This window comes from Erinaceus europaeus, chromosome 15 (genome assembly GCF_950295315.1).
Source record: "Erinaceus europaeus chromosome 15, mEriEur2.1, whole genome shotgun sequence".
Taxonomy (NCBI): Eukaryota; Metazoa; Chordata; class Mammalia; order Eulipotyphla; family Erinaceidae; genus Erinaceus; species Erinaceus europaeus.
Window position 1 is genome coordinate 18785046 of NC_080176.1, and position 21054 is coordinate 18806099.

General features: G+C 50.5%; 2 protein-coding genes and 1 long non-coding RNA gene across 4 annotated transcripts in view; 1 reads left to right on the forward strand and 2 right to left on the reverse strand.

The window, feature by feature from the left end:
* The window catches only part of LOC132533109 (uncharacterized), a 162832-nt gene that overhangs the window by 52828 nt on the left and 88950 nt on the right, over positions 1-21054 (reverse strand). The gene's annotated exons all lie outside the window — the stretch shown is intronic.
* Positions 2-2343, forward strand: LOC103125396 (sesquipedalian-1-like). Of its 2 annotated transcripts, none has more exons than XM_016193903.2 (2): positions 2-29; positions 1565-2343. In XM_016193903.2, exon 2 carries the CDS (start codon positions 1588-1590, stop codon positions 2224-2226), a length of 639 nt encoding a protein of 212 aa, XP_016049389.1. In that variant the 5' UTR covers positions 2-29; positions 1565-1587; the 3' UTR covers positions 2227-2343. The 2 variants fall into 2 exon arrangements, with proteins under 2 accessions (XP_016049389.1, XP_007536240.1); XM_007536178.3 differs by lacking the exon at positions 2-29 and adding an exon at positions 1231-1379.
* The window catches only part of TBC1D10B (TBC1 domain family member 10B), a 27204-nt gene continuing 8495 nt past the window's right edge, over positions 2346-21054 (reverse strand). Inside the window, exons 2-9 of the mRNA XM_060173046.1 lie at positions 19377-19476; positions 19066-19173; positions 18875-18981; positions 5728-5842; positions 5566-5631; positions 5260-5449; positions 3915-4069; positions 2346-3831 (exon numbers count right to left, since the gene is read on the reverse strand). Of these exons, the coding sequence (XP_060029029.1) occupies positions 3154-3831; positions 3915-4069; positions 5260-5449; positions 5566-5631; positions 5728-5842; positions 18875-18981; positions 19066-19173; positions 19377-19476 (1519 nt within the window). The 3' untranslated portion in view covers positions 2346-3153. The remainder of the gene's footprint in view (positions 3832-3914; positions 4070-5259; positions 5450-5565; positions 5632-5727; positions 5843-18874; positions 18982-19065; positions 19174-19376; positions 19477-21054) is intronic.

Genomic DNA, 21054 nt, shown 5'->3' on the forward strand with positions numbered 1-21054 from the left:
CCGGCTAGGCTAGCGGGCGGAAGTGCGCGGTGAGTGGCGGAGAAGACCGCTCCCCCTTCCAGAAGTGACGTACGCCAGGTGCGGCGCCCGTGGCGAGAAAGGGGGACCGTGATCATGGGACAGGGACAGCCGGAAGGGACTTCCACTCCCTCAAACTTCAGTCGAGGCTCGAGAGAAGACGTGAATTGGTGGCTGCTTAAAGGAGCCCGAGTACCGCAGTGAAAGCCAGGCCAGAGGGCGCTCACCCCTCGGGGCCTGGGCAGTGGCACAACCAGTTGAGCGCACACACAGTGTGCAAGGACCGGGTTCGAGCCCCTGCTCCACCTGCTGGTGAGCAGGTCTGCTGTTGTCTTTCTCCCTGTCTCTCCCCTAATTTTTCCTCCGTCCTCTCAAAGTAGAAGGGGAAAAAATAATCTTGGCTTCCAGAAAGGAAAGTACAGATGGGGGGGAGGGGTGGGGAGGTGGAGAGAAAAAGAAAGGAAATAAAAAAGGAAAGTGACCCAGTTGTACTCCTGGGTCTTACACTGTGCCGAGTTGGTTCGATTTCTCTACTTCATCTCTTTGGAGGAAAGTGAAGTTGCTCCTAGCTAAAGACTTCAGATTCCACATACTGTAACTTCATCACGTTAACTCTGAGACCCAGAGGGACTTTTTAGCACAGACCCATGAGGCAGTAAGTAGAGGGCTGCCTATGCAGTCTAAAAGAAAGTACTGCTGTCAAAGGGTGTAGGCACCCCAATGTTTACAACCGGAACTGCTCACCATAGGCAAAATAAGGAATCCATGTAAATGCCCTTGATAGCTGACTAAATAAAGCTGGGAGATACATGTATGCGGTCCTGCCTTTCCACTCACAGAATCCAACATCCACCCCAGTCCTGCACACACATTACCATGCTCAAGGGCTCAGGTTCAGGCCACCACTCCCACCTGCAGAGGAGAAATCTGTCTGCCTTTGGGGGTTGGGTGGTGGTGCACCTGGTTGCTGCAGGTGTCACCCTCTATGTCCTTTCAATTTCTGTCCTATCATATAAAAGGGGGAGTAGAAAATGGTCACTAGGAGGAGTGGGTTTATCGTGCAGGCACCAAGCTCCAGCAATAAACCCTGGTAGCAAGGGGGGGAGTAGCTGTGCTCTCGGAGGGGAAGCCTCTGGCTGCACAGGGGCAATGGTCAAACCCAGCTCCCTCTAGGACCCAGAAGATTATCATTTGCCCCAAGTCTGGCCCCAGGGCCAGTTCCTGGTTTCAGAGGTAGGAAGAGCCTGGCCAGAGGTGGCAGTGACACCTGCACCTGGTGCCCAGGCCAGAACTCCTTGTGCTCTGACCTCAGGGAGGCCTGGGGAAAGGAGCAGCACCTTTGCGTGGAACCACAGCGGCAGGTAAGGCCCCAGCTTGGGAAAGCAGAGGGGCAGCCCTGGGTCTGGAACCCAACCAGAGGGCAATGCTGAGGCTGGGAGGCAGTGGGGAGAACCTGAGAAGCCTGATCCTGCCCGAGCTGCAGGGTGGCAGTATGGGGGTGCCCAGGGTAACCAGAGAGTTCACCCCTCCTCTCTTCTGTCCCCAGTGTCCTCTCAGACCAGGGCTGCCATGAAACTGAACAGGAAGTCAGTGCTCAGTTTCTTCCGAGGATACAGGGCACAGGCTCCCGACCAGGAGGGCATCTTGCTGAAGAAGGGGACCCGGAACACCAGCTACCAGCGCCGCTGGTTCATCCTCCGGGGGAACCTTCTCTTCTATCTGGAGCACCAAGCAGACCACACCCCTTTGGGCCTCATCCTGTTGGAGAACTGCCAGGTGGAGCAGCGCCTTGGGGCCACGGAACCCTACGCCTTTACCATCCTGACGCCCAGAGCAGATGGCACAGAAGGTGGCCGGTCTTATAAGCTGGCAGCAGAAAACCAGGAGGAGCTGGGAGCCTGGCTGGGGGCACTGGCCGGGGCAAGCTGGAGGCAGCTCGCTGCGCTGCTGTCCCCACTGGAAGCCCAGTACCGGGAGCTATGCCAGGCAGCCGGGCAAGAGCCCAGCTCGCCTCCTGAAGACTTCCTAGCCACCTTCACTACCCCCTCCAGTTTCCAGGAACTGCACGAGCGCTATGGGAAGGAGATCCAGGCGCTGCAGGGGGTGCAGAGGGGACCCCAGGAGGCCAGTGACAGTGAGAGCAGCAGATCCCAGGCAGAAGGGGAGCAGGGACTCAACCACTCTGTGCTGCTGAGTGACTTGAGATGAACCCGACCAAAAAGGACCTACTAGCCTAATGTTTCACTGGGGCGGGGATCCTGGCTCCCTCCCTCACCCCTCAGCCTGACTGTAACTCCCCTCCATCAAATAACAGGCAGGAGACAGGCCCAGGTTCAATAGCAGGTTCTTTGAAGCGCAAATTGGGGGGTGGGGGTGGGGAGGCGGAGACAGAAGAGAATGTAAACATTGGGTTCCACCCCTGGAGCACAAGGGAAGACCCCTTGTCCAGATCTGGGGGGCCAGATCGATGGGAGGGGACGAGGCGAAAGGTGGGGATGCTGGTGAGACAAAGCAGGAAAGGCCTGAGAATACAGAGGGAGGAGGGTGAGGAGGGGGGACAGCTGGGGTGGGGGACATTTCCTGCTCCAGTGCGTGTCCCCTTAAATAAACTAGAACACTGTGGGAGAATCAGACAACAGAAGACAGTCAGCACCCCCACCCCAAGCCAACTGTGTCCTCTGTACATAATTACAACGGAGCTGTCCAGAAGTAGACTGAGGCCAGCCTTGTGCCCCCTTCCTGCCCCCACCCCAGGCCAGGAAGTGGGAGACAAGTAGGGCTGAAGGAGGGCAAAAGGAACCTCATTCCACTTCACGGGGAAGGACCCAGCTCACTCCTCCTTACACAGAAGAGGAGCGGCTGGATTGGAAGAATCCAAAACCCGCTGTCTCCCGCAGCCCAGTGTCACCTCTCTGGTGACAAAAGGCCTGTCAGGACAGCACCTGGGAAGGAACCTCCCCGTCCCCCAGAGGGGCACGGGACAGGAGTGACTGAGACCCCTCTGGGCCTACCAGGAGGGGCGGGCCCCAGCTGCCCGTGCACACTGGGGCAGGGAGCTGGGGTACCCCAGAGGCCAGGCCTGCTCCTGGCATCGGGACAAAGAGGGGGCCATGCAGTCCAGCCCCAGGGCAGAGGTCAGAAGTAAGCGTCCTGCCGGGCCTCCGAGGCTGCAGCCCGGTCCCCGCCCTCTGAGGGGGCCGACAGCCCATCAGCCTTCCGGCGCAGGGAGGCCTTCTTGCCATGCGCCTTCTTCTCCTGCTTCTGCCGCTCCTTCTCCAGCTTCTGCTGCTCCTTCTCCTGCTCCTTCTCCCACCTCTGCCGCTCCTTCTCCTGCTTCTCCTGTTCCTTCTCCTGTTTCTGCCGCTCCTTCTCCCTCTCCTTCTCCTGTTTTTCCCGCTCCTTCTCCCGCTCCTTCTCCTGTTTCTGCCGCTCCTTCTCCTGCTTGCGAGTCTCCTTGCTAGAGCCAAGCGGGGTGCTGTTGCCAGTTGGCGAAGGAAGGGATGGGTGCAGTCCCTCGGAGGTGACCACGGCCCCGGGGACAGGTCCAGCGCTGGCCCTGCGGACGGGTGGGGGCGGAGAGGGGGCCCCTCCACCTGCCCGGGAGCCCCGGCTCTTGAGGCCAGGGAGACTGAGGAGACTGGAGGAAGGGCCCAGGGGGGGCTGCTGGCGCCGTCGCTCCTCGTGGATGGCCCGGGAGCCGTGAAGCCGGCGCGAGGGCCGGTACTGCAACTCCCCTCGGGTCTCCCGCCACTTCTTGATCTGGGCTGCGTTCTCTCGCTCGATGGTTGCTTCTGTCACCTGGAGGGTGGTCACCTGGCCGGAGAAGAAGCGGGGACCAGAATGGAGCCATGGGTGGGGATGGCCACAGCGGGGAGGGCAGGGCCGGCGGGGCCTACCTCCTGCATCAGGAAGTCCTCCTGCATGCACTGCTGGGGCAGGTTGCGCAGCTGCTCCATGGTCTCGTACATGCCCTGGCAGGCACGCAGCTTCTCCACCGAGCCCAGCGTGTGCCGCAGTAGCACCAGCGCCACGCGGAAGATGACCTTCACACCTGCGAGTCCAGGAGAGGGCGTGTGGGAGGCCGGACCTGGAAGCTGGGCCCCCAGCCTGTCCTAAAGCCTCCAGGAGGGGGCGCAGTGGGCAGAGCGCTGGGCTTGCAGGCATCAAGTCAGGGTTTGAGCCATGACTTCACACATGGCTGAATGAAACTCTGGGTACTATTATTATTCTAACGTAATGAAAAGGGAAGTAAGTAACTAGTAGGCAGAGAGCAGGGTTTACGGGCGTGAGTCCTGGGTTCAATCCTCAGCACTGTGTATGCTGGAGCAGTTTAGTGACTTCTTCAAAAATAAGGTGGAGCTGGGTGGTGGCACATTTGGCTGAGTGTACATAGCATCATGCACAAGAACCTGGGTTCAAGGCCCTGGTCCCCACCCACAGAGGGAGAGTTTTATAACCAGTGAAGCAGTGCTGCAGGTATCTCTCTTTTTTGGTCTTTAGCTCCCCCTTCCTGCTCAGGTTCTGTCTGTCTCTACCTAATAAATGAATAAATACAGTATTTTAAAAAGGGCTTGGCAAGACAGCTCCCATGGAGGGTGCCTGCTTTGCCACATGCACAACCCAGGTTCAAGCCCAGCCCTCACTACACTGGGGTTAGCTGTGGTGTTCTGTCTTCCTACCCCACCCTCAACCCCAGTCTCTATCTGAAAATGGTGTGGGGAGAGGCAGAGCCTCACAATAACAAAAAAGGAGGCAAAAGAGCTCACAGTGCACTGCTCTGCCATCTGTGCAACCCAGGTTCGAGTCCAGCCACTACTGCGCTGAGGAAGCTTTGCTGCTGCAGTCTCTTCCACTCTGTCCCTATCTCCCTGTCTCTCTCTCAATATACTGGGATGTCGAAAAAGTCTTGACATTTTTTTCCATTTTCCCGTTTTTCTCTGCAAAAATGTGTCATGACTTTTCTGACAATCTTACATATATCTGAAAAAGTCATCCTGGGGCAGAGAAGCTCTGGTGATGCGTTAAAATAAAAAAGGGGGGATTAAAAAATGTAAAAAGGGGACAAGGAATGAGCAACACAACAAGCTCCAGGCTCTGGGTCGACAGCACAGTGAAAACCCGGCCTCAGTTTCCCAAGCCCCTAAACTTTTCAATGAGACCTAAGCCCCAGAAGTGCTGTGTGACAGACACAGGGTGGCCCTCCACTCGGCCCCCCACCTGGCGTGAATGGCTCAAAGGTACCTTCGCAGAAGAACATGTCCCAGACGCGGAGGACCGAAGCCCAGGGCAGCGTGCGGGCGAAGATGCACATGAACCACTCGGTCATGTACAGCACGGGGTCGATGCGCTGTCGCCGCAGGTGCCGGTGCGCCAACGGGGAGATCCGACGCAGCAGCATGAAGAAGATCTCCCCGTCCAGCTGGATGGCCTCCTAGGGGCGGGGGGACAGGGGGCATGAGAAGAGGCAGAGCAGGCTCTGGCAGGACAGGCCCTCCCGGCAGCCCAGCTGTGGGGCAAATTTAGTGATGCCCAACCCCAACCACTCACCAGCCCTGCACTGTAGTAGCCCGGGAGGTACTTGTCACAGATCTGCACCAGGCACCAAAAGGCTTGCTGGGGATAAGGACAAAGGGAGGAACAGGGCCTGAGAAACTGGGAGGGGCTGCAGCCAAGCTCCCACCGCCACCCCAGCCCAGACTGTGCACTGACCTCGGCAGGCATGTGCATGAGCAGCACCGCGGCCACGGGCGCCTGGGCCTGGCAGTAGCCCTCGTCCGGCCGGTAGATGGTGTAGGCCTTCAGGATGCGGTACAGGTCCTGCTGTCTGAGGGCACCGGGAAAGATGGCAGCTGCAGGTGCCGAGGGCTCTGCGCACCTGCTAGCTCCCGCCCAGACCCCAGGGGCCAGTCCCCGGGGAGTCTCAGAGCTCTGCTGCCACCCACCCACACAGTCCTGCCCCAGACTCAAAGCCGAATCTGAGGGTTCCAGCTGCAGCCTTCCACCCGCGCCTGTTCCAGTCCCCTGGCTCCCACACGGGCCGTGCTCTCTCCCCCTTTATCTGCTCCACTCCCTGCAGCGCCAGTCCTCAGTGAGGCTGTCTGGATGGCTGAGGGGAGGGTGGGCTTCCCCAGGGCAGAAGGCCCCGTCTGTGTCTTTGGACTTGCTCAGCTGCCCCAGTGCTGGTTCGTGGTGGGAGTTCAGTAAGCCACCCGTGCCTGAGACCTTTCTCTAGGTTCACATCCAAAATAAAACTTGAGGGCCAGGCAGTGGTGCACTCAGTTCAGTGCGCGTGTGCAAAGACTCAGGTTCAAGCCCCCAGTCTCACCCATAGTGAAAGAGTCATAAGTAGTGAAGCAGGTCTGCAGGTGTCTCTTTCTCCCTAGCTCCCCTTTCAACTTCTCTTTTTCTTAATTATCTTTTTTTATCATATTTATTTATTGGACAGAGACGGTCAGAAATTGAGGGGGGAGTCGGGCAGTAGCGTAGCAAGTTAAGCGCATGTGGTGCTAAGCGCAAGGACTAGCACAAGGATCCCAGTTCGAGCCCCCAGCTCCCCGCCTGCAGGGGAGTCCCTTCATATGCGGTGAAGCAGGTCGGCAGATATCTATCTTTCTCTCCCCGTCTTCCTCTCCTCTCTCCATTTCTTTCTGTCCTATCCAACAACGATGACATCAATAACTACAACAGCAATAAAAAAAGACACTAAAAAAAAAAAAGAAATTGAGAGGGTAGAGGGAGAGAGAGATAAAGAGACACCTACAGCCCCACTTCACCACTTGCAAAGCTTTCTCCCTGTAGGTGGGGACCAGGGTCCTTACGCATTGTAACGTGCACTCGACCAGGTGCGCCACCACTTGGCCTGCTTTCCTTAATTATATTTATTTATTGAATGGAGATAACCAGAAATCAAGAGGGAAGGAGGAGACAGAGAGGGGGAGAGGGGGAGAGAGAGAGAGAGAGAGAGAGAGATAACTTCAGTTCTGATTCAACACTTGCAAAGCTTGCCCCATGCAGGTAGGGATCAGGGGACCGAACTCAGGTCCTTGTGCATTACAGCATATGCGTTCAACCAGGTGCACCACCACCCAGCCCCCCCCTTCAATTTTTCTGTCCTATCAAATAAAATTTAAAACATGAAAAAGTAAATTAAATTAAAGAGCAGAAATAGATAGCATAATGGCTATGCAAAGAGACTTTCATGGCTAAGGCTTCAAAGTCCCAGATTCAAATCCCTGTACCACCATAAGCCAGAACTGAGCAGCACTCTGGGAAAATATAAGTGAGATGTCTGGAAGACAGGGAGGTGGCTTAGTGCAGAAAGGAAAATGCAGGACATGCATACATGAGGCCACTGGTTCGATCCCCAGGACTACAAACACTAAAGTGAAGGTTTGATCTCTCATTAAATAAAGAAATATTTAAAAGTGGTCTGGGAGGTGGCGCAGTGATAAAGCTTTGGACTCTCAAGCAGGAGGTCCCGAGTTTGATCCCCAGCGGCAGCACATGTGCCAGAGTGATGTCTGGTTCTTTCTCTCTCCTATCTTTCTCAGAAATAAAGTCTTTAAAAAAAAATTTTAAATAAAAAAATTTCTGCGCTGAGTCCACCTGTCTTGTCGCTGTTGCTAGGAAGGAAATTCCATGTACTAAGCCCCATTTCAGGAGACAGACCAGGACGCAGTGCACTCGCTTTGTCATGCACATGACCCAGGTTCGAGTCCTGGCCCCTACTGTCTTGATGGCAATTTCCCTGCTGTAGTATCTTTCTCTCTGTTTGTCTCTACCTTTTTTTTTTTTTAAACCACAGCACTGTTCAGTTCTGACTTATAGTGATGTGGGGGGTTGCTACCTTTCTTACTTTTCTTTTCTCTTCTTGCCCTTGTTGTTATTGGATAGGACAGAAATTGAGAGAGGAGGGCAAGACAGAGAGCGGGAGAAAGAGATACCTGCAGCCCTGTCACCACTTGGGAAGCGACACTCCCTGCAGGTGGAGAGCCGGTTCTTGAACCAGGATCCTTTCACTGGTCCTTGGGCTTCGCACCACGTGCACTTAACCCACTGTGCTACTGCCCGCCCTGGGTTGCTACCTTTTCTATGAGAGAAAGTCTTCAGCAATTAAGCCCCAGTGATGACAAAAAAGAAAGAAAGAGGGGCTAGGTGGTAGTGCAGCAGGTTAAGCGCACATGGCAAGAAGTGCAAGAGAGGGAGTCGGGCTGTAGCGCAGCGGGTTAAGCGCAGGTGGCGCAAAGCACAAGGACTGGCATAAGGATCCCGGTTCGAACCCCGGCTCCCCACCTGCAGGGGAGTCGCTTCACAGGCGGTGAAGCAGGTCTGCAGGTGTCTGTCTTTCTCTCCTCCTCTCTGTCTTCCCCTCCTCTCTCCATTTCTCTCTGTCCTATCCAACAACAACAACAATAATAACTACAACAATAAAAAACAACAAGGGCAACAAAAGGGAATAAATAAATAAAATAAATATTAAAAAAAAATTTTATAAAAAAAAAAAAAAAAAAAAAGAAGTGCAAGAGAATAAGGATCCCGGTTCGAGCCCCCAGCTCCCCCCTGCAGGGGGGTCACTTCACAAGCAGTGAAGCAGGTCTGCAGGTGTCTTATCTTTCTTTCCTCCTCTGTCTTCCCCTCCTCTCTTGATTTCTCTCTGTCCTATCCAACAACAACAGCTATGACAACAATAACAATAACAACTACAACAAGCGTGGCAAAATGGGAAATAATGGCCTCCAGGAGCAGTGGATTCATGCAGACACCGAGCCCCAGTGATAACCCTGGAGGCAAAAATAAGGAAGGAGGGAAAGAAGGAAGGAAGGAAGGGAGGGAGGAAGAAAGGAGAAAGATGCAGAGAGCATTCCATTCTTCTTCTAGCGTTTGCCCTTCTTCCGTAGCCAGTTAACAGCGTCAGGTTGAGCCTGATGCAAAGTTTCGAGACCTCCTTTGAATCTGGAGAGGTGGCAGTCGTTGACTATGTGGGTCAGTCTGTCTGTAGCCGCAGGGGCAGTTCGGGTCGTCTCTGGCTCCCCAGCGATGGAACACAGCGGCGCACCGGCCATGGCCTGTTCGATAGCCATTGAGGAGGGCCCAATCATAACGTGCTAGGTCAAAGCCGGGTTGACGCTTGCAGGGGTCTGTGATGAGGTGTTTGTTCTTGACCTCAGCTGACTGCCAACTCTGTTTCCAAGAGTCTGGAACAGAGAGCATTCCCTTCTTCCCCATAACTAATCTGAGTCTTAATCACAGCCTCAGTTTCAACAGCATCTACTCCCACCCCTGGCCCCCACCCCTACACCCCACCCCGCCATCTCCACCTCCACAGCTACTTTCTCTGCTCTGACCTTCAGTTCTTACCCACAAAAAGCAAGTACCCTCATCTGCAGATTCAGTTACCCTCAATCAACTGTAGTTCAAGAACAAGGGTCTAGGGAGACGAGACGAGTAGAGGCTATGCACCCCAAGTACATGCCTGAGGTCCCAGAAGGTCCCAGCTTCAATTCCCAGCATCTCTATGTGCCAGAGTTCACTAATCCTTTTTGGTCACTTTCTTTCTCTGCGTGTTTGTCTCACAAGAATAAGTAAGGGCTGGAGAGAGAGCACAATGGCTATGCAAAGCTCCCAGGTTTAACCCTCAATACCACCGTAAGTCAGAGCTCAGCAGTGCTCCAGTAAAAAATAAAAACAAAAAATAAAGAGGAGAAGAAAGAGTGATTCGGGTGACACAGAGGATAAAGCATTGGGCTCTCAAGCATGAGTTTGATGCCCAGCTTCCCATATGCCGGGGTGATTCTCTGGTTCATAGTATTATATAGTTTGTTTTAATAAAAAGGGGCCAGAGAGACAGCTTAATGGTTACGCCAAACAACTTTCATGCCTGAGGCTCCCAGGTTCAATCCCGAGCACCACCGTAAACCGAAGCAGAGCAGTACTCTGGAAAAAAAGTTTGGGAGACAGGGCAATGTATAAAGCCACTATACTCTCGAGCATGGTATCCTGAGTCCAATCCCTGATATCACATGTGCTAAAATGATGCACTGGTCCCCCTCCCCATTAATAAATCTTTAAAAAATAATTGGGAGGGAGTCGGGCGGTAGCGCAGCGGATTACACGCATGTGGCATGAAGCACAAGAACCGGCGTAAGGATGCCAGTTCGAGCCCCCGGCTCCCCACCTGCAGGGGAGTCGCTTCACAGGTGGTGAAGCAGGTCTGCAGGTGTCTATCTTTCTCTCCCCCTCCTCTCTCCATTTCTTTCTGTCCTAACAACGACAACATCAATAATAACAGCAATAATAACTACAACAATAAAAAACAGGGCAACAAAAGGGAAAATAAATAAATATCTAAAAATAAATAATTGGGGGTGGGGACAATGAAGTGAGGGCCAGCAAAATCGCTCAACTAGATAGTGTTCTGCTCTGCCATCATGTGATCAAGGTTCCAGCTCAGCCCCCACTGACTGGAGGAGGCATGAGTGCTGTGATAACTTTCTTTCTCTCTGTCTGAGAAAGTGGACTCTGATGACAAAAAATAATAAGGGATAGGGAGAGGGCATAGTGGTTCTGCAAACGATGTTAATGCCCGAGGCACCAAAGGTCCCAGGCTCCACCATAAGCCAGAGCTAAGCAGTGCTCTCATTTAAAAAAAAATAATAGTGGCCCAGGAGGTGACACAATGGATAAAATTTTGGACTCTCAAGTATGAGGTCCTGAGTTCAATTCCTGGCAGAACATGTACCAGAGGAATGTCTGGTTCTTTCTCTCTTTTCAACTGTCTTTCTCACTGATAAATAAAATCTTAAATAATAATAAATCAGGAACCGGGTGGTGCACATATCATTATGTACAAGGACCCAGGTTCAAGCCCCTGGTCCCCACCTGCAGGGGGAAAGCTTCATGAGTGGTCGAAAAGTGCTGCAGGTATCTCTGTGTATCTCTCTCTACTTCCCCTCCCTCTCAATTTCTCTGTTCTATTAAATAAAATAAAGTTAAAATTAAATTTAAAAAGAGAGAAAATAATTAATATTGCACCAAAGCAAAGGGCTGGGGGGGGGGGAAAACTTTAATGGGGTGAGGGCAGATAGCGTCATGGTTATACAAAGAGACTTCATGCCTGAGGCTCCAAAGTCCCAGGTTCAATCCCACACACCACCATAAACCAGAGCTGAGCAGTGCTCTGGTAAAAATAAAAATAAATAAAACTTTTGAGGCCTGGTACGTAATGAAATGATACGCTTGTCAATGGCTGCACTGTAAAGCATTAACCCCCTCAATGTAAGAAAAAAAAAATTGGGGGGAGCTGGGCAGTAGTGCAATGGGTTAAGCGCAGGTGGCGCCAAGCACAAGGACCAGCATAAGGATCCCGGTTCGAGCCCCTGGCTCCCCACCTGCAGGGGAGTCGCTTTACAAGCAGTGAAGCAGGTCTGCAGGTGTCTATCTTTCTCTCCCCCTCTCTATCTATCCCTCCTCTCTTCATTTCTCTCTGTCCTATCCAACAACGAGGACATCAGTAACAATAATAATAACCACAACAATAAAGCAAGGGCAACAAAAAGGGAATAATATTAAAAAATCTTTTTTTAAAAAAAACTTCCTGGGAGTCAGGCGGTAGCACAGCGAGTTAAGCACAGGTCGCGCAAAGCACAAGGACCAGCATAAGAATTCCGGTTCGAGCCCCCAGCTCAGCGGTGAAGCAGGTCTGCAGGTGTCTAGCTTTCTCTCTCCCTCTCTGTCTTCCCCTCCTCTCTCCATTTCTCTGTCCTATCCAACCAACAAAGAAGACATCAACAATAACTACAACAATAAGAAAAAAACAAGGGCAACAAAAGGCAAAGTAAATAAATATTAAAAAAATACACCCCACACACCTATGGACATCTAATCTTTGACAAAGGGGCTCAGACTATTAAATGGGGAAAGCAGAGATTCTTCAACAAATGGTGTTGGAAACAATGGGTTGAAACATGCACAAGAATGAAACTGAATCACTGTATTTCACCAAATACAAAAGTAAATTCCAAGTGGATCAAGAACTTGGATGTTAGACCACTAACTATCAGATACTTAGAGGAAAATATTGGCAGAACTCTTTTCCACATAAATTTTAAAGACATCTTCAATGAAACGAATCCAATTACAAAGAAGACTAAGGCAAGCATAAACCTATGGGACTACATCAAATTAAAAAGCTTCTGCACAGCTAAAGAAACCACTACCCAAACCAAGAGACCCCTCACAGAATGGGAGAAGATCTTTACATGCCATACATCAGACAAGAGTTTAATAACCAACATATATAAAGAGCTTGCCAAACTCAACAACAAAACAACAAATAACCCCATCCAAAAACGGGGGGAGGACTTGGACAGTATATTCACCACAGAAGAGATCCAAAAGGCCGAGAAACACATGAAAAAATGCTCCAAGTCTCTGATTGTCAGAGAAATACAAATAAAGACAACAACGAGATATCACTTCACTCCTGTGAGAATGTCATACATCAGAAAAGGTAACAGCAGCAAATGCTGGAGAGGGTGTGGGGTCAAAGGAACCCTCCTACACTGCTGGTGGGAATGTCAATTGGTCCAACCTCTATGGAGAACAGTCTGGAGAACTCTCAGAAGGCTAGAAATGGACCTACCCTATGACCCTGCAATTCCTCTCCTGGGCATATATCCTAAGGAACCCAACATATCCATCCTAAAAGATCTGTGTACACATATGTTCTGGGCAGCACAATTTGTAATAGCCAAAACCTGGAAGCAACCCAGGTGTCCAACAACAGATGAGTGGCTGAGCAAGTTGTGGTCTATATACACAATGGAATACTACTCAGCTGTAAAAAAATGGTGACTTCACCGTTTTCAGCCGATCTTGGATGGACCTTGAAAAAATCATGTTGAGTGAAATAAGTCAGAAACAGAAGGATGAATATGGGATGATCTCACTCTCAGGCCAAAGTTGAAAAACAAGATCAGAAAATAAAACAGAAGTAAAACCTGAAATGGAATTGGCGTATTGCACCAAAGTAAAAGACTCTGGGGTGGGTGGGTGGGGAGAATACAGGTCCAAGAAGGATTCAGAGGACCTAGTGGGGGTTGTATTGTTATATGGAAATCTGGGGAATGTTATGCATGTACAAACTATTGTACTTACTGTTGAATGTAAAACATTAACTCCCCAATAAAAAAAAGTACTAAAAAAAAAAAGAAACTAAAAAAATATATATATATACACAACAAAAAAAACCTTTCATAAATATGATGTACTGTAAGATAATTTAAGAAAGCATACTTAGCAATCTTTCATTGCAATACCTTGTGATAACTTTTCTATTTTTATCATTATTTTGTGCTGCTCATCTCTTCCTGTGTCTAACTCATAAACCAAACTTCCTCACAGGCATGTCTGCATAGGAGAACCCAGTGTACAAGAGGTTTGCTACCAACCTCACCCCCAAACAGGCGGGCACTGCTGTAATGGCTTCCCAGACCTCCCTGCGTCCAGTCCGTCACACGTGCTCCCAATGACCCCAAGGACGCTCACTCGAGTGTGAGCTTCATCTGGGTTCTATCTTATTAACTTCCTATCTTTCTCCTCTGTGACAGACAGCATATCCGTGAAGCGACAGGTTTTGAATACAAGTTATTCTCCCTTCTACACATTAAACAGACATGTAACTTCCACCAGCTCCCACACTGCGCTCACCCACCTGCCTGCTGCTGGAGCTAACACATCTGTGGTCCTGGCCAGCACCCTTTCTGCCTGGGCACAAGATGCCAGCCACCTTCCCGTCGCTGCTGCAGTGTTTCTTTCTTTCTCCCTCTCTCTTTCTCCCACACACATACTGGAGACATCCCAACACCTGTTATTTCCTCTAGCTTAACTCCATTCTCTCCTCCAAATTAACAGACTCTTTTCTGTTCTTTCCTGTTCAGCAAAACTCCAGAGCGCAAACTCACCGTCTTCATCTCCTTTCCTCTTGTTCTCCTGGCAGCCTTTTAACCTCCTGCTTTACATAGAACTGTTTTTGCTTTCTTCATTTATTTATTGGATAGAGACAGAAAATGAGAGGGATGGGGGGTTAAGCGGTAGCGCAGCGGGTTAAGTGCACAGGGTACAAAGCACAAGGACTGCCATAAGGATCCCGGTTCAAGCCCCCGGCTCTCCCGCTTCACAGGCGGTGAAGCAGGTCTGCAGATGTCTGTATTTCTCTCCCCCTCCTCTCTCCATTTCTCTCTGTCCTATCCAACAATGAATGACATCAACAATAACAATAACCACAACAAGGCTGCAACAACAAGGGCAACAAAAAGGGAAAAAAAAAATGGCCTCCAGGAGCAGTGGATTCATGGTGCAGGCACTGAGCCCCAGCAATAACCCTGGAGGCAAAAATAAATAAATAAATAATAAATAAATAAATAAATAAATAAAATTTAAAAGAAAATGAGAGGGATGGAGAACACAGCAAGGAAGAGAGACAGAGACACCTGCAGCACTGCTTCACCATTTTGTGAAGCTTTCCCCCTGCAGGTGGAGACCAGGGACTTGAACCTTTGCCCTTGCTCACTGTAACATGTGTGCTCAACCAGGCACACCAGCACCCAGGCCCAGCACTGTTTTTAACAAGGGCACCTGGTGGCTCGAAGATCAGTGAGCACATTTGCTCTTGCCAGGCTTATCCGCAGCATCTCCTCCCGCTGACCCCTGATGCCTCTTCTCAACTTTCCTTCCATGTGTCCTGCCTCTCTCTCTCCCTCATTACATTTATTCTAATGGAGACTCAGAAAGAAAGCAGAGAAAGAGGGCAGGGGGTAGATAACATAGTGGTTATGCAAAGAGACTCTCTGAGGCTCTGAGGCTTAGGTTCAACCCCCCACAACACCATAAGCCAGAGTTGAGCAGTGCTCTGGTTAAAAAAAAAAAAAAAGTGGGGGGGGAGGGAGAGGGGAGTCCGGCGGTACCACAGGTGGCACAAAGCGCAAGGACCAGCGTAAGGATCCCGATTTGAGCCCCCGGCTCCCCACCTGCAGGGGAGTCACTTCACAGGCGGTGAAGCAGGTCTGCAGGTGTCCATTTTTCTCTCCCTCTCTGTCTTCCCCTCCTCTCTCCATTTCTCTTTGTCCTAGCCAACAACAATTATATCAATAACTACAACAATAAAGCAACAAGAGCAACAAAAGAGAATAAATAATTTTTTTTTTTAAAAAAAGGGGAAAAAATGGGAGTCGGGCGGTAGCGCAGAGGGTTAAGTGCACGTGGCATAAAGTGCAAGGTCTGGCATAAGGATTCCGGTTCGAGCCCCGGCTCCCCACCTGTAGAGGAGTTGCTTCACAAGCCGTGAAGCAGGTCTGCAGGTGTCTTTCTCTCCCCCTCCTCTCTCCATTTCTCTGTTCTATCTAACGACGACATCAATAACAACAACAATAAAAAGGGCAACAAAAGGGAAAATAAATAAATATTTAAAAAAAGAAATTAAAGGGGGGAAATTAGCAAAAAAAAAAAAAAAAAAAGCCTTTTGCAGAACCCATCACGCCAGCTGCCCAGTCCCTGCTACCGGCTCTTCTGCATCTTATCTTCCCCTTCTTGAAATGCTGAAGCAGTGGGGCTCTGATCTTTGAACAGCTTCCTTTCATGTCTTCACTGTCTTGATGATCTCACTCTACCCCATGGGTGCGAGTCTGTCCCACTTAGAGGCTGATAACTTATTTATTTATAGTCAGAGCTCTGCTCATGTCTGATTTATGCTGGTGCTGGGGGGTTGAACCTAGGGCCACATAGCCTCAGACAAGTAAGATTTTAGCAAAACCATTATGCTGTCTCCATAGCCTGAGACTGATCACTCTCCGTTTCTACTTCAACTTCTCCCCGAAATCTAGCCTTGCCTATAACATAATATATCCAGTTTTCTGACACCTTTGTTAGGCTATCCAATAGCTGTTTCAAACTTTTTCTTCTTCTTCCTATTTTTTTTTCTTTTTGCCTCTGGGGCTATCACTGGGGCTCAGTGCCTAGATTCATTGAGGGGGGAGGAGATAGAGGAGAGAAAGAAGGACAGACACACCTGCAGACCTGCTTCATTTGGAAAGTGAGCCCCCCACAGGTGGGGAGCTGGGGCTCCAACCGGGATCCTTGCACTTCGTATTATGTGTGCTTAACCTGGTGCACTATGGCCCCTCCTGTATATCAGACTTTCCCCTCACTCCCAGACAAAGTTCCTGTCCCTATCATTATATAGCAACAACATTTTCCTTCAGGTTACTCAGGCCAAAAGAAAAGAGCTATTCTCAACCCCCTCCTTTTTTTTTTTTTTTTTTTTTGCCTCCAGGGTTATTGCTGGGGCTCGGTGCCAGCACTATGAATCCACTGCTCCTGGAGGTTATTTTTTCCCCTTTATTGCCCTTGTTGTTTATCTTTGTTGTTATTGGTGTCGTTGTTGGCTAGGACAGAGAGAAATGGAGAGAAGAGGGGAAGACAGAGAGGGGGAGAGACAGACCTGCTTCACCACCTGTGAAGTGACTCCCCTGCTCCCCTGCAGGTGGGGAGCTGGGGGCTCGAACCGGGATCTAATACACCAGTGTGTGCTTTGCACCATGTGCGCTTAACCCACTGCACTACTACCCGGGCCCCTGCAACCCCCTCCTCTCTTACACGAGTGAGCGCGCGCACACACACACACACACACACACACACACACACACACACACAGAGTTCACATCTAAGTTACTGGCAAATCCTCTTAGCGCTGCCTTTGAAATTCATCCCCCATCCTCACTGCTAAAATCCTGGCTCCCAGCATCTTCTCTGTCCTGGGCTGTGGAAATAGTGACCTAACTGGTCTCTCTGCTTCTGCCCTTATCTCCCAAGTCTATTCACAGCCCAGAATCATCTCCGAAAACACAGGCCATTGGTAAGCCCACCCCCATGCACATACTCCAGTCCATTTTCTCAAATTCAAAGCTTAATTGTAATATACACCACAGCCTTTCTTTTTTTCTTTTTTAATCTCACTTACCTTCTATGCTTAATAAAATATAAGGAGTAAGGGCACAAGTGTTTGCCTCTTTATATATATATTATCTACTTATTCCCTTTTGTTGCCCTTGTTTTTATTGTTGTAGTTATTATTGTTGTTGTTATTGATGTCATTGTTGTTGGATAGGGCAGAGAGAAATGGAGAGAGGAGGGGAAGACAGAGGGGGAGAGAAAGACAGACACCTGCAGACCTGCTTCACCACCTGTGAAACGATGCCATTACAGGTAGGGAGCCAGGGGCTCGAACTGGGATCCTTATGCCAGTCCTTGCACTTCGCGCCACCTGCGCTTATCCCACTGCGCTACCGCCCAACTCCGTTTGCCTCTTTCTTGCTTACAGCTGTCCTGTGTTGAGAACAGTACCTGGCTTGCTAAGTGTTTGACAAGAGGATGAACTTATTGATAAAAAATGACAATCTGGGACAGGGGTAGATAGTATAATAGTTATGCAAAAAGACTCTCTTGCCTGAGGCTCCAAAGTCCCAAATTCAATCCCCCCACACCACCATAAACCTGAGCTAAGCAGTACTCTGATAAAATAAATAAATAAAACAGGAAAAAGGGGGTGGGGGAGCCAGGCAGTAGCACAGCAGGTTAAGCGCACATGGCTAAGTACAAGGACCGGCATAAGCATCCCAATTAGAGCCCCCAGCTCCCCACCTGCAGGGGTCGCTTCACAACTGATGAAGCAGGTTTGCAGCTGTCTGTCTTCTCCTCCTCTCTCAATTTCTCTGCCCTATTCAATAACAACAACAAGGACAATAAAATGGGGAAATGGCCTCCATGAGCAGTAGATATGTAGTATAGGCCCCGAGCCCCAGCGATAACCCTGCAGGAAAAAAAAAAAAAAAAGACAATCTAGGGCCAGCAAAACAGTTCAGCTGGATAAAGTACCTGCTCTGCCATGTACACAACCCAGGTTTGATCCTGGTCCCCACTGGAGGAAGCTTCAGGGCTATGGTGCACGTGCCCCTCTGTCTCTACCTGAAATAGTTAGCCAAGAGCAAGCAGCGCAACCCCAGGAACAACTAAAGAAAAATTTTTTTGCCTCTAGGGTTACTGCAGGGGCTCAGTGCCTGCACCATGAATCCACTGCTCCTAGAGGCCTTTCCCCCCCTTTTGTTGCCCTTGTTGTGGTTATTATTGTTGTTGTTGATGTTGTTTGTTGTTGGATAGGACAGAGAAATGGAGAGAGGAGGGAAAGATAGAGAGGGGGAGAGAAAGATACCTGCAGACCTGCTTCACCACCTGTGAAGTGACTCCTCTGCAGGTGGGGAGCCAGGGGGCTTGAACCAGGATTCTTAAGCTAGTCCTTACACTTTGCCCCACATGTGCTTAACCCACTGCGCTACCGCTAGACCCCCTAAAGAAAATTCTTAAAGAATCAATAAAGAACACCTATTCAAAAAATAAAGCATTGGGCAGGGGTAGATAGCATAGTGGTTATGCAAAGAGACTCTCATGCCTGAGGCTCTGAAGTTCCAGGTTCAATCCCTCACACCTCCATAAGCCAGAACTGAGCAGTGCTCTGGTGTCACACCTCCATAAGCCAGAACTGAGCAGTGCTCTGGTGTTTCTCTGTGTCTTTCTCTCTGCATCTCTCTCAAAAATAAAATACTTAAAAAAAAAAATTGCATGTGGTCCGGGAGGTGGGCCTCTGAATCCTGAATGTGCCTCCCCCGTCCCAGGCATCGGCTCCCCGCCAGAAGCTTCCAGCCCAGTAGGGGCCACATCCCCAGAAGTCCTGCTTCCTGTCTCCCCAGCCCAGGCCCCCAGCCCCCTACAGCAGTCCTTGACAGGCCCGGTGACCAGGCAGCCTTACCCATGGCCCCCTCGAGCAGCGAACATCTCATGGAATGGGAACTGGCGGTGCAGGTCCTTCTCAATCACATCCAGCCACTTGGGGTCCCCAGGAGCCCGCTCTAGTTCCTGCAATGGGGCAGGGGGCTCATCTGAGCATACCCTTGCCCACAGACGGGGTCACAGAGCCCCCCCACCCAGAGCTGCACGCACCTCAAACTTGCCCGGGTTCTGCTCCAGAAGCTCCCTGCTGTTGGACAGGTACTGCCAGGCCTTGGCTCTGAGGGAGGAGGGGATCCCCTTCCGGCAGCGCATCTTCACCTGGGTGGAGTGGCAGGAAAGGGAGACGGCTGACTTGGCCGGACCCCGCCTGGCCCTCCACCGCCACAGCTTCTCCCCGACCCCGGGGCACCGCGTTGTGGACAGCAGATGCTCGCTTGCTCGCAGGCGCCTGGGCTTCCCTGGAGCGCATGGGCCCAGCCTGACCCCAGCTCACCCCTCCACCCCCCACCGCCTTCTCCAACCTTATGGAAACGCCGTGACAGCCACTTCTCCCAGTTACTGAACATATCCAGCCACTTGAGCTCCCGCTGTCGAGCCACGTCCACGGGGATGGAGCTCTCTCTGTGGGGCGGGGAGAACGTGGGAAGAGTCAGAGGCAGCAATGCGAAAACTGGACTGCAGGGGCGATGGAATCGCTCGCTCAGGCAGTGCGCGGCTTTGCCATGTGCGAGATGCAGGCTGGAGCCTAGGCCCTGCCACGTTAAGGTAGCTTTGATGCTGGGGTCTCTCTCTCTGCCTTCTGCTTTGATTTACTCATTTATTTGATGAGACAGAGAGAGATTGAGTGGGAGTGGATGGGCCTGGCTAAGCACACATGCTACAGTACACAAGAGCCAGCTTCAAGCCCCTGGCCCCCACCTACAAGAGGAAAGTTTCACAAGTGGTGAAGCAGGGCTGCAGGTGTCTGTCTCTCTCCCTCTCTATCTCAATCTCTGTCTCTAGTCAGATATATATATATACATACATATATACTCACACACACACATATATATATATATATGAAAAAGAGAAAGAGAGAAAGAGAGAAAGAGAGAAAGAGAGAAAGAGAGAAAGAGAGAAAGAGAGAAAGAGAGAAAGAGAGAAAGAGAGAAAGAGAGAAAGAAAGAAAGAAAGAAAGAAAGAAAGAAAGAAAGAAAGAAAGAAAGGCTGGCTAGTGGCGTAACTGGCTGAGTGCACGTTACAACGTGCAAGGATCCAGGTTCAAACCCTAGCCCCCACCTGCAGGGGGAAAGCTTTTCGAGAGGTGAAGCAGGGTTGCAGATGTCTTCTCTCTTCCTCTCTACCTCCTCCCTTCCCTCTCAATTTTTTGACTATCTCTTTCAAATAAAGATATGAAAAAATTATGAAAGAAAAAAAAACCGAAGAGAGGGCTAGGTGGTGGCGCACCTGGTTGAGTGCATGTGCGCACACACACAAGCGTCACCATGCACAAGGACCTGGGTTCAATTCCCCAGTCCCCACCTGCAGGGGGGATGCTTCATAGGCAGTGAAGCAAGTCTACAAGTGTCTGAGTGTCTTCTTCTCTAGCTCTCCTCTTCCCTGTCAATTTCTCTCTGGCCTATCAAATAAAAAAATGATATGGGGAGTTGCGTGGTAGCGCAGTGGGTTAAGTGCACGTGGAGCAAAGCGCAGGGACCGGCGTAAGGATCCTGGTTCAAGCTCCCGGCTCCCCATCTGCAGGGGAGTCGCTTCACAGGCGGTGAAGCAGGTCTGCAGCTGTCTGTCTTTCCTCTCTATCTTCCCCTCCTCTCTCCATTTCTTTCTGTCCTATCCAATAATGACTGCAACAACAACAATAACTACAACAATAAAAAAACAAGGGCAACAAAAAGGGAATCAATAAATAAATATAAAATAATAATAATAATAGATACAGACCAGGCGGTGGCACACCTGGCTCATATTACAGAGTGCAAGGAACCGGGTTCTAGTGCCCAGTCCCCACCTGCAGGGGAAAAGCTTCACGAGTGGTGAAGCAGGACTGCAGGTGTCTGTCTCTTTCCCTCTCTATCTTCCCCCTCCCTCTCAAGTTCTCTCTGCCTCTATCCAGTAATAAATAAAAATAGTTTAAAAGGAGTCGGGAGGTAGTGCAGCAGGTTAAGCGCAGGTGGCGCAAAACTCAAGGACTGATGTAAGGAT

What these genes read in the sequence shown, in the direction of transcription:
- LOC103125396 (XM_016193903.2), top strand. Translation starts at nt 1,588, where the DNA reads ATGAAACTGAACAGGAAGTCAGTGCTCAGTTTCTTCCGAGGATACAGG.